At 38.4% G+C, this 12,975-nt stretch overlaps 1 protein-coding gene across 13 annotated transcripts in view; it reads right to left on the bottom strand.

Annotated features, from left to right (window-relative positions):
- GPC6 (glypican 6) overlaps positions 1-12,975 on the bottom strand; it is a 1,040,045-nt gene that overhangs the window by 484,754 nt on the left and 542,316 nt on the right. For all 13 annotated transcript variants that reach the window (XM_072976448.1, XM_031684439.2, XM_072976442.1 and 10 more), the window contains one exon: positions 10,749-11,140. In XM_072976448.1, the coding sequence (XP_072832549.1) occupies positions 10,749-11,140 (392 nt within the window). The remainder of the gene's footprint in view (positions 1-10,748; positions 11,141-12,975) is intronic.

The raw sequence follows: 12,975 nt of genomic DNA, 5'->3' as shown, positions 1-12,975 counted from the left end.
ACATGTAATATAAAAATGTATTAGAGATACAAAAGCACTAGAAATGCAAACTTTTGACATTGGTTCTCTCTGCACAGTAGGAATTTAGGATCGTTTTATTTTCTTTTTTTCCACTCTTCTGCATTTCCTGCATTTTTTTTTCTTTTGGGATGAGCACATGCTGATGTTATAGTTGGAAAAGAATATGTGAAAATGCATAAAATTATTTTTCTCACTACCACCACCACCACCACCACTTAAGCTAGAGTAACAGTTTTATTTGACCGCTCTTGGTAACTTAAAGGGAAAAAAAAGTGTTCATTTGGCTTGAGTGATTCATAAGAGCATCTTATTTTCCCAATTCCTTTTGTCACCTAATCACAAAACAAGGGACAAACCATACATTGATCAGGAGGGAGACCTGGGACAGCTGAGAGTCAAAGGTTTTATAATTTATTAAACAATTGGTCTATAGACTATCTATGAAAAAAAAAAAGCTATCACTTTCACACTCAAAAACAAACAAACAAACAAAACAAAAAAATAAGAAAGACTTTCAATCTGGAGTCTCTCTGCTATCCGAGCCAAAATGTCATACTTCTGTCTCCATCCCAAAATAGGCATCTCATATCTTACGGAAATAGTGACATAAATATTTTATACATATAGTTATCTTCTGTCCACAAATGCTGCAGAATATCCTAAGGTTCGTCTTTTCAATAAAATACTGTATTGCAAGCACACTTAAATTCTCCTTGGCTCAGTCTCTAATTTAAGCAACAGAACCCTAAGAAGAAAGGACTTCCACAGAGCACTTGCAACTAGGCTATTTTTTAAAGCACTATCAAATCTTACATCTCTTACTAAATACTGTCCATTTTCATTGAAAAACAGTGAAATAAGTGTTGTCTTACATCTAGATGTATTTTCAGCAAAAGAATGCATTTTCAGAAAGCCAAGAACAAAGGAGGAAAGTTTTAACACCCATTATTTATAAATTGATACATTTCTTTATGGAGAAACTCATATTTGTACCTACTATGAGAATGAAGTGCAATGATAATGTTTCGATAATTAATATATTTCAGAAAGTTTAAAATGTTGAATGGATGAACTTCTTGGATTGCCAAAATCCTCTACAAAATGAACACAGAAAAGTGTGCCTTCCTCACTTCTGAAGACATTATGAACAGAAGAGGATTAAATTTCCATACACAATCCTGCTATCTGCTGAGTATTAAATATGACATGGTATTTTTGACATGCAGCATATTTCCGCAAGGTGGAAAATGAATTTTTAAGAATGTGTTTACGCCAGCCACTTAAGTGTCAGCTGATGTCAACTTGGCGCCTCTATTGATTAAGGATATAGTTTTACTTACATCTGAATGTCAGAGTTACCATTATCCTATTACTAACACTCTGAACTGTCCATTTTCAGTCTGGGCTATCCAATTTAGATACAAGAAAATGCAGTTTCGAGACTGTGTGGGATAATTGCTATTTTCTAAGTATCTGGGATTGATCCATTGTGTTCACGCTGAATCAGTCATCAAGACGAAGAGGTATGCTGCATACACATGAAGGGGAATAACCCTGGTGTGTAATCACAAAGATAACAATGGAGAAAATCTATGGTATATAATATACCCCCATCTCTCTTACAATCAAATATCTGTATGACCTAATACTTCAATTTAAAAAAAAAATACCAGTGTGCCATCCTCCCTCCATAGGTCCTGCTCACTGTGTCAGCACTATTAATGCAATATATCTGTCAAGCTTTATTAAAATTATTTTTGATGTGTATCTTGGCTCATAAACCTCTCCAGTGCACTGATATTGCCTCAGGGTATGTCCTTGTAACACTGAATCTCTGAAGATGGGACAATAAAAGAAAAACCCTCCAAACTTTCAAGCTCGACTATGATATCACACAGCCCGCACGGTCTCCCGTCAGCCCTGGGAACGTGCTTTGGCACGTGTGAATAACAACAGCAGGATTATTGTTCAAACCTCGTTCCACAGAACCCGCTGGTACAAAAAGCAGAAGTGCACTCAGAGATAAATCCCCGAGAACAGGGTCGGCGTTGACACTGGGATAAACTGTCAGGTCCGTTCTTCTTTACGAAGCCATTTGAGAAGCAGCGTTCTTGGAGTTACAGACGAGTTTTATTCTTCGGCTTTTTTGGGGTTTGTATTGTACCTTAATTGGCACATTTCACCAGTGGATGTTCCCTATTAGTAACAAAGACATCTGCTTGTCACCTCCATCTTCCACAGCCCCAGAGGAGCTTCCTGTACTTGTGGGACACAGGCAAACAGCAGACATGCCAATCAAAATGGGTTTACGAGAGCCCATCATGGCTGCAGACATAGAGAAAGCACACCAGGGGAAGAGGGGTTAGGGCAGGAAGGCACAGAGAGGGGTGAAGGGAGGATGAATGCAGAAAGAGAAAGCCCAAACACACCAGCAGAATCAATCAGTACGTGTTCATTATTCTAATCTTCTTAGTATTGTTCTAGAATAGTACCTTTCAAACTCTTTGAGGCTCAAATGATCTGCACAGGCTTTGGCTGCCTGTTTGATTTTCCCCAGGATGTCATGACCGGATATCTGATCCTATAGAGCATATCCCAAATGCCCCTCACAAGAAGGAGACGACCAGGCAAGCTCAACAACATTTCAGAGTCCACTGGTGGTGTCATGGATATTGGGACAATGTGAAATTGCTATCAAGATTTTTTAAAATGCCTTCAATTTTGGTACTTATTGCAGAACTGTAACAGCCTACTCACGGATGGCCTCTAGTCCAGGGGCCATGCTTTGATCAGCCTATTCTAGAAAGTATAGGGGCAGAAGAGTTAACTTCGCAACCAATTAAAACTACTCAAGTCAGTATCATATGATCCAGCAATCCTACTCCTGGACATTTATCCACAGGGAACTCTAATTCAAAAAGATACATGCACCCCAATGTTCACAGCAGCACTATTCGCAATAGCCAAGACACGGAAGCAAACTACATGTCTATCGACAGATGACTGGATAAAGAAGTTGTGGTATAGTTATACTATGGAATATTACTCAGCCATAAAAAAGAATAAAATAATGCCATTTGCAGCAACATGGATGGACCTAGAGACTGTCATTCTAAGTGAAGTAAGCCAGAAAGAGAGAAAAATATCATACATATCATCATATGTGGAATCTAAAAAGAAGAAAAGAGGGCACTAATGAACTCATCTACAGAACAGAAACAGACTCACAGACAGAGTAAACAATCTTATGGTTACTGGGTGAAAGGGAGTGGGAATGGATGCATTTGGGAGTTACAGATTTGCAAATGTTAGCCACTAATTTAAAAATAGACTTTAAAAACCCAAATATCTTCTGTATAGCACAGGGAACTATATTCAATATCTTATAGTAACCTATAATGAAAAAGAATATGAAACAAATATATGTATGTATATGCATGACTGGGACATTGTGCTGTATAACAGAAATTGACACATTGTACCTGACTGTACTTCAATTTAAAAAAAAAAAAAACACTCAAGTCAATCAATACTTGCTACAGTTAGTTACATCCTAAATGCCCAATTAAAGGTCTGTTTTTACTGCCCCTCCTGTTTGACTATCTGCAACGTCAGATGCTCTTGATTACCCTGCTTCTTGAGAGCCTCTTTCCCTTTACTTTCAGGACAATATGCTTTTCTAGTTCCTGTCATTTGTCTTCCTTTTCTGTATCCTCTTTAAATATTTATACTCCCTGATGTTTCACCCGATCCTGTTCTCATCATCTTTTGCCAACACATTTATATGTTGGCGATTCTCAAGCCAGTCAGCAGGCAGACAACTGTTGTGAAATGGGAACAGTGTGCCAGGAACTGTGTGTGATGCTGGGGATAAAGTCAGAGAAGACACACTGTATTCACACCCTGCTGGTTGGTTGGTTTGCTTCTCCAGATGCACTCTCCACTGTTTCACCTGCTCCGACTCAGATCTCATCACCACTCACCTGGGCAGTGACAAGCGTTTCCAACCCTGCATCCACCATTGCTGTCCCCCAATCCATAAACCATCTTCATGAGCCATCTTCCATAAGAAAAAATCTGACCACATATTCATCTTTTGAAAAATCTTAGCTGTCCCCTCTTGCCTATGCAAGATCCTTCAAATTCCTTAACTTAAAATATAAATCCTAAATAATATGACCCAGATCTATCTCCTGGTTTCATTTCCGCAAAAATTTGATCTTTCTTTCATGATTCGTACCTTTGAACCTGCTGGGCCCCTGGCAGGGAGGCCCTAGACCTTCTCTCCCTCCGTAAGACTGTATTCATTCTGTAAGTCCAAGTAGAATCTACTCGAAGGTGCCTTTTCCAGTTTCCCAAGGCAGAGGGGAGCAACTGTTTCTTTTGATTCACCAGCATTCCACCCCCACCTCCACCTTTATCCTGATTCTTTGTGCCACATTTGAACTTTCACCCCTCTATCTCTTTTGGATAGACTGTGATTTTCTCAAAAACAACGCTATTGATTGTCATTTCCGGTTTCTTACAGAACAATGCCCAGTGCACAGAAGGTGCTCATCAAAGTAATGGGATGCTTCTAAGCATAGAAAGGTTAATTTTTAATTATGCAGGCAAAACAGGCATGCACAAAATCATTAGTGAAATAGACAATTTTTATGCAAGGTTTCCCTTTAGGTTTCCAGTCTTATACCTCATGCCTCAGGAATACCATGTGCTTGCAGCGCCCTGCACACATCTGCGGTTTTCTGCTGTGGTTTTCCTGAGTGGTCGCCTCTGCCTGCCACACTCTTCACTATGCTAGGTGCCCTCGTCATCTGTCTCAATGCCCGTGCATCCCTCAACACGTGGTTCAGGCTTCTACACCCATGAATGTCTCCTCGCACCCCAAGATTCAACTAGGTGCCTTCCCTGTCTGTTTCCAAAACACTTACTGCAGAATTCTCTCATTATATATTGACATCATTTGTTGCTGTCTCTCTCCCAATTAGCACTTGCAAGTACTTTAACTTGCTTCGTCTTTGTATCTTAAGAACTCACCAACAGTACCTGATGCATAAAACACACAGAACAAATGCTTATGGATGAGCCAGAGATAAATTGCCACAATGGCACTACTTTTATGAGAGTCCATATTTGGATCAAATGAATGTTATTATAAACACCCCACCTCGGACTGTAGGGGAGAGGAAGACCTGTGAGGTATGGTCAGAACTGTGGTTCCCCAACTTTTTCTAGCTATGTTGCATTGACACAGAATTAAGGGACCCCTTAACTTCTCCTTTCAACATGAATAAAACTTCAAAATTAGGTTCGATGGGGAGAAATGTGCTCGTTTTAATGGAATGCCAGAAGACAGCACGAATCTAAAATAAAGTAGCCTAACTCAGGCATAGGTTATTGGAAACAGACACAAGGAACAAAAAGAACAACATAAAAAGAACACCCAAGTAGCTTTTAATGAATCGGAAATAAATGGCTTCATTCTTCCCAATTTTCACTCTCTTAACTCAACCATTTTCCAAACTTACACATCTAAGCTAGGCATTTTGTAAGAGAACTTAAAATTGATAAGAAAGATTTTACTTCTTTTTGTGAAAATAACCAAATTGTTTCCATCAAAATGGGACCTTGTCTCTTACTTCTCTGGACTCCTCTACAGAACGTCACATGCTGTTCTTTAGGGGAGATGTTTTTCTTCTAACACCTAGACTCCCTCATACTCCTGTGATTCTCAGTGCTTATCACAGCACCCGGACCATGGTAAAATTCATACATTTTCAATGAATTACATTAATAAGCTATTTTTGTTGTTTTGGTTCCTAGTACTAATTCCATTTTGTTACTATTTTTTTAAATCATGAAATTATTTATTGATCGATTGATTGCAAAGTACTTTCTAAATATAGTATAATGCCTACACCATCATCATAAAACAGTAAGCATATATTATTTATGCTGACTTAAAAGTTATAAACATAGAAGCATTATTGATAATTTCAAAATGCTTACCTACTCTTCCTAACGTTGTATATGACCGAACTAACCTACATTGAATCATCATCAATTACAGAAGAGAATGCACTGACCACAGAAGAACTAAAAAAGCTTTCATTCACCTAAGGCCTCTTTGTGGTCCTTTTTGTTTCTGGATGACTCTGAAAAAAATTAACTCCAATCAAAAGATCACCACAGAAGGAGCAAAACAAATCATTCAGGTGACAGGTACAAAAGGTGGTCTTACTTTATATCTTCAATTTTATCTCAAAAGCAAACAGCTAAATGGAATGCCATTTCTCTTGTAAATGCTATTCATGACAAATTATTCAGAATGGTTTCCTATTATGATCAGAGAATGTTCTGAATGGCTGTATTCCATAGCCTTCATTTCACCAAATTTGATGATAAATTTTTTTCAGCCTTATAATTCTATCAACCACATTTATTGAAAATTGACTCTCTGTTTACTGCTTTCTAGGCACACATTGTTAAAGTAAGACTGTTTACTCAGGTGCATGGGCCAGTTAAGAGGCTCTCCATGCAAAAATATCATTCTGGGGAGCAGACATAGGCAGGTGTCTATTGATAAAAACATTCTAGTTCACTAAAGCCAGACTTTCAAAGTCATGACCCATAAGGAAGAAAGAATTCAGATAGACAGGAAAATAGATAGATTAAAAAAAATAGATAGATACACAGAGATAAATAACAGTATTTGGCAGGAGTTCAGGTTCTATGGATTCCAATTCCATTACCTACCTAATTTGTCTAGAATGAATCAATGAAATGACTTTCATAGTTGAAGTGGTTTCCACTGACATAATTTACAGCTTTTCCCCCAGAGAAGTCACTTTTATTAGAGCAAAAAGATATGAAAGTCATGTCTTCTTTGTTTAAATGGCATCAAGATGGACCAGTGAAGACACTAGAGTTGTCTGCGTTCATGATGAATAACTGGAGTTCAGTCTAGGCAGATAACTGTTAATATCTTTCTATGCCACCTTCTTTCTATTCTTCACAGTCTGACAGTCCTCAGGGCGACTGCTTGGCATCCATGTTCCCACTCACGAATGGATAAATGGAAAGGGGTGCGAATGGTGCTTTAGAAAAGGGGACCATGCTAAAAAAAACAGCCTGGAGCCCCTTTCTCAAGACACTTTACTTTCAAAATGTATTTTTATGTCCATTTTAGAGCTTTGCCCTTCCATGCCTACTTGGTATCATTTAGCACAAGATGGGAAATGGAAAGGGAATGGTCAAATCCATGAACAAAGCCAGTAAGGCTGATAAACCACTGAGGGTAGCTCAGAGATGGAAAGAGTCACAGATGAACAATGGTAAAGTCTCCCCCTACTTTAACCTCTTTCATTAAAAACAGCTTACACGCATGCGCACACATACAGCCTAGAGCTGAAGAAACAGTACGTTCTTGACAACGGTGGAACCCTTGAATATTCCTCCTGTATAAAACTTCCAAGCCGAGTTCCCAGAGGTAATCACCATCTGATGTTTGTGTTTATCATCTTAAAGTTTTCTTCAGAGTTTTATCACATTTCTTTTAACTCCTCAATGACATATTGCTTAGTTTTGCATTTTTTAAACTTTATATACATGATATGTGTTCTGTGGTTATTAGATTTTTTTTTTTTGCTCAAAATGAGGTTTCTATGATTCATCCACGTGTGTCTATAGTGCACTTATTTTTAATGCTCCTAAGGGTTTCATGGTGTAAGGAGATCATCATTTATGCAGATGGGACATTGGTGACATTGCTACTTTTTATGTTATTGTTAACAATGCTGGTATGAATCCTTCAACATGTATTTGTACACATGTGAAACGGTTCCTCCAGAGTAGAGTTGTAGTTTTAAGATATGCCTGTTTTCAATAGCACAGGTATTTTCAAACAGTTACCTACAATTAACTTGCTCCATCCAAAGCCTAGAAAAAGAAAATGTTTGTATCTATAAGATGGCAAGAATAAGTTTTTTAAAATAGTTATGTTGACATCTACAAATTAGTCCTCCACTTTTCTGGTAGGGAAAATTCCCCAAATGTATCAAAACATTTGTGTCATACTGCTGTGTTTTGCCAAAGAGATATAATTTCTAGTCAAAACAATTAATTAGAAGCTATTAATGATGCCTTTCCAGATTTAAGAAGCCACTGTAAGAGAAGGGAGAAAATGAAGGAAAAAAAAATAATTCCCCAAATCAAGATGTAGGAGATAAGGCAGTTTGTGGATCTCCATTTAGGAATTTTGCCTTGAATTCCTTAACTCTGCTGCAGTCATTTCACAAACTCCGAACCACTCCATTACCTGACCACAGGGAAACTTCCGATTAATGAAGGGCTAAACCTTAAACACCATTCTTTCTTCTCCACTTAATATATTTAGTCTTGTAATGTTTTATTCATATAACAACAAAAAAATTGGGTGGTGATGATTTTCAGCACCTAAATAGTACGAGTAGATACATATCTGGTTTGTCAGCTACAGACCATCTGGTAATCATTACGTGAGACAGTTCATTGGGAAAATACTTAAATCCCTGAGTCATAAATTATTTGAGAAAAATTACTCAGCTTGTTTTAAGCCACAGCTGTATACCCACATATCCATATCCATCTCTATTTATTTATCTCCATATATAGCCAGCCAGCCAGCCAGCCAGCCAGCCATATACTGATTAGAGCTAAAGAAATTCAGGTCAGACAAGCCACTATCTACATAGAACAGTAAACATTCATGGTTACACTACCACAAACTATATCATGAACCTATAGCAGCTGCTCTGGAAATGAAAGTTGGTCGTGAAGGAACTGGAATAAGAAAGATCTCATTGTCCAGAGTACATGTCACCTCACATTTGGTCAAAAATTAAAGGTTGTACTCTACTGTGATGGTTGGTCCATGGCAACCTTCACCATGAAGAGGAGCACGTTAGATTTTGGTAGACAAAGACCTCAGATGGAGACAGTCAGGGGAAGCCAAAGGGAGGAAACTTTCCGGGCAGTTGTTAATGGCACCCTCTGAGAAACAGGATGGAGGGTCAGTGGAAACCTCTCCTGTGATCTTTTAGATGCTTTGATAGAAAATACTCTCTTACCTTACGGAGACCTCCCCAGACCAAAATACATGTATCTAAACATTATCCACACTCAGGCAGCATCTATATAAACAATCAGGAATGCTGTATAGATCAATCTATGCCCTGAATTTCGTACTTCATGTTTCTCAAAAGCTGGCTGTTTCATTCTTCAATAAAAGCAAAGGCTTCAATTTGAAGTCACTGTGACTAAACTTTTCTTTAAAAACAACATCTATCCCTCAAGAATATATGGAGTATATATGTATTTTTTTAACATTTATCTATATTTTACAGATGATCGTATTTCCTGTTCCTATTCCACTTGGCCAATTCCTTACTAATCCAATTTTGGGGTTATATTTCCTTTGGTATCTAGAGCACTGCTGATTTTCAAAAAAAAAAATGTTTTTAACATCAAAGTTATAGGCCCTTTATATGATTAAATCCCTTGTGATTATGCTCCTTTGAGTTTTCTTCCAAATAATCTTTCCTTATGCTCAAGTAAATGTTTTAAGAATTGACAATTAAAAAATGGGTTGCTATGAATTTTACAAATAGTGCCATAAAGAAACATTTTTAACAGTATATGTGTCTTTATACCAAGATGTAAATATTGAGGAGATCAAAGTGGAGAAAAAAGAAACATGGTAGGGTAGTACCAATAGTTATAAAAAAATATACAGCTCTTGGGCACAACCCTGCAATAAGAAGGTAATGTTTGGCAATAATCTTCGTACAAACATGACCTTCTTTGGGTGACATGATACCAGAGTCCTGTTATCAGTTGTTTTAACTTTACATTTTAAAGGAATCATCTTTCAGTCTGCTTGTTGGACTGCCCTCATAAATGGGCAAGCCCATCTCCTAAGAGCAGTTGAGTGTCACGGAAGAATTTAAACAAAGGCATATATCCTCTACACAGGAAACAGTCAATGTTTAAAAACAGCAGTGGAAAAAGAGCCCTTGCATTAAAGGTTTGGAGACATCCTCAAGGAAAGGCACAGATGTGTTCTGGAGATTTATCTTTCTCATAAGCCCAACGCAACACACAGCATTGGATTACAAAGATAACGGAGAACAAAAGGAATTCTCTGCCAGAGTCTACACTTTGTATTCATTAGTTCCCCTAATCCAGTTCTACAGGTGGCAGCTAAGGGCTCCTCTTTCACTATTAAGGAATTTGGCCACTTTGACACGGGTGATAAAAAAGAAGAGATGCCAGGTGCTGGTGTTCTGAGCAACAACTTGTCCCCACTTGCAGGCGCCATGAAGACTGTCACCTTGTGACTTCCTAGAGGATTATAACCTCTGGATGGACTGTTTCATGAGTATTTATCATCCTTAAAACTAATCAGAAATGCCAAGTGGTCATGGTTACAAGACACCTGTTTTCGCACGTTTCCTGATAAAAGCTTCTCTGCTGAATTGCTGATAAATATTGACATTATGTTTCAAGCCACATGGAATGGCTTGAAATCTTGGTTTCTCTCACACAAAGAATTAAGCTTTGACATTCAGCTGACTTCTCTAAAAGCAAGGAACACTGTGAAAACTTTGACCTCAATTTTTTTTTAAACATTTGTTTTAAAACTAGGGAAAGGGGAAGATCAATTAGAAAGATAGTAGATTTTCACTTACCTTGGAAACTCGATTTGCAACTTCTCTCCCCACGGTCAGCCCCTGGACGAATGTCCGTGCAGCAATGAAGGCGCGGGTCACCTGAATTTTCAGCTTTCGGGGGACATCTCCAAATGGCTTCAGCTGGTCTGTGTATTTGCTCACACATTCCAGGTAGTCCTCGCTGAAGTGATACTGTGGGTTGATCAGCTGAAACATCCGTTCCAGGAGGCGAGCCCAGAAGTCGTTGAGCATCTCCTCCAGATTCACGTTGCCCCCCGTGTAGTATCTTTTCAGCTCTGTGAAGAGGTCCTGGAACACTTCCGAATTTTGCATGTATAACATTCCATAGGTCCGTACAAACATATCATTTAGTGACTTTTCTGCATTCTCCAGGAGCTCTCGGAAAAATTCTGCAAATAAAGCAAGAATGCAGTCATAAAATAGTAAGATTTAGAAAGTCCAAAACACCGACTTACCTTAAAAATAACTGCTTCTAATGGTCATTTTCCCAGGAAAAAAAAGTCCCCTGTGATTAAAGTATCAATGAATCTTATTGAGGATAACAATATTTTCAAATGAGATTTGACCTAGAATCTATGAAATTCTCAAGTCAAAGAAAACAAAAGATCACGTGATTTCCATTTACAAGAACATCCATTCACATTAGGAATTTACCATTTAAAACTTCTTCCAAAAAGCTCAATTCTTTTTCCATTTATCGTAAATTTTAGAAAATTCTATGATTTCATATAAACTTAAATCAGAATATGTGGCAAAGTACTGTCGTTAACATAATAATAAATGCAGAACTGATGAAAACATTTGCTCCAGCCTATTTACAAACCTGTTCTACCACTGCATTCAATTAAATTGCTTTTATTTGGAAAAGCTCATAAATGAGATATTCAAATTAATGTAATATTTGGACTCTTTGTAGTTGCTATATATAGCAATCAATTATCAGTGTTCAGAGATTCATAATGCAATTAAATTCACTTAATACCAAAGCTATAATAGACATAATTTAGGCTGCCATAATGAGTCAGAAAGTTATGAAGTATCATGCATTACCATTATAAATAAAAACTATCATTTTATAGAACTTGTATAAAATATAGGCATTTGGGTCTTAAATGAAAAAAAAAGTCTGCCAAGAAATGACCTCTTCCGTCCTGCAACATCATTTGGGTGTTTCTGGGAATAGTTACAGCAGGCAAAAAATTGGACGAAAAAAAGTCACTGGGTACCGTAGGACTCACGGACCCTCATATTAGTCTCCTTCCAGCGATAGCTCATGTGTGTATGATACATATCCATTTGTAGAAATGAGCCTGGGTAGAGCAAGCTCGAGTTTTATCCCATTTGGGGATTTGGAGAATGTAATTGGGGGTGGGAAAAGGCCAAGGGTAGATCATGCTTCTGAGTCTGTAAATCCAAGTTCCCAACAACAGCGTGATTCTGCTTTCCCTCCCATGGTTCCCTTTTACTTCGGGAAGTTCCGTCTCCTCAAGGAATCCCAGTAGGAATAAAATAAAAACCTCTTCTTAGTTCTAGAGCCCTGGGGGGAATTTTTGCTGATACAGAGAAGAGAAAAAGCAATGAATCTCTGCATGGATGCCATGGAAGCTACACCGAATTTCTTCTTTATCAGAAGTTGCCTGAAGAAGCACTTGATTTAGCTACTTCCGTACTGACCAATACAGCACTGAACTGTTAGAGCAGGCAGAGAGCTAGACAGGCACAGAGAAAGGGGGCCACAGGCCCAATGGCAGTAACTGGGCCAAAAAGGAGGGGCCTGGGCCAAATACAGGAAATCGTATGTCAGGTAAACAACAGGGGTCCTTGGGCAGACGGAGGAAAGCAGGAACCTGGGGACTGATAAGAGATCACACATTTTGGGGTGACAGGTGGCCTGAAAGCTGACAAAGAACGGTAGGAAAAGGCAGGAATTTCTAGTCCAAATGCATCTTTTTGCTCATTAAGACCTCATTACAATAAAATTAGCCTTGCAGATCAGAATGACTCGTCATGCACCAACACTGTGACACTTCTGATCCAGACTAAATAAGGACAAAAATCCCTCCTTCCCTCGGGAAGGCGGAGTTGGGATGAAAATCAGGGAATACAACCCCAAACTCTTACCTCCCCAGTGAATATTCCACCCACTCATCTCTACACACTATGTAGTCAACTTGCCGCAGAAACACAGGGCAGCCGCTCACCTAAGCCTGCCTGTTCTTTCCTT

Source organism: Vicugna pacos, chromosome 14, assembly GCF_048564905.1.
Source record: "Vicugna pacos chromosome 14, VicPac4, whole genome shotgun sequence".
Lineage (NCBI taxonomy): Eukaryota > Metazoa > Chordata > Mammalia > Artiodactyla > Camelidae > Vicugna > Vicugna pacos.
This window is presented reverse-complemented; position numbering and strand designations above follow the sequence as displayed.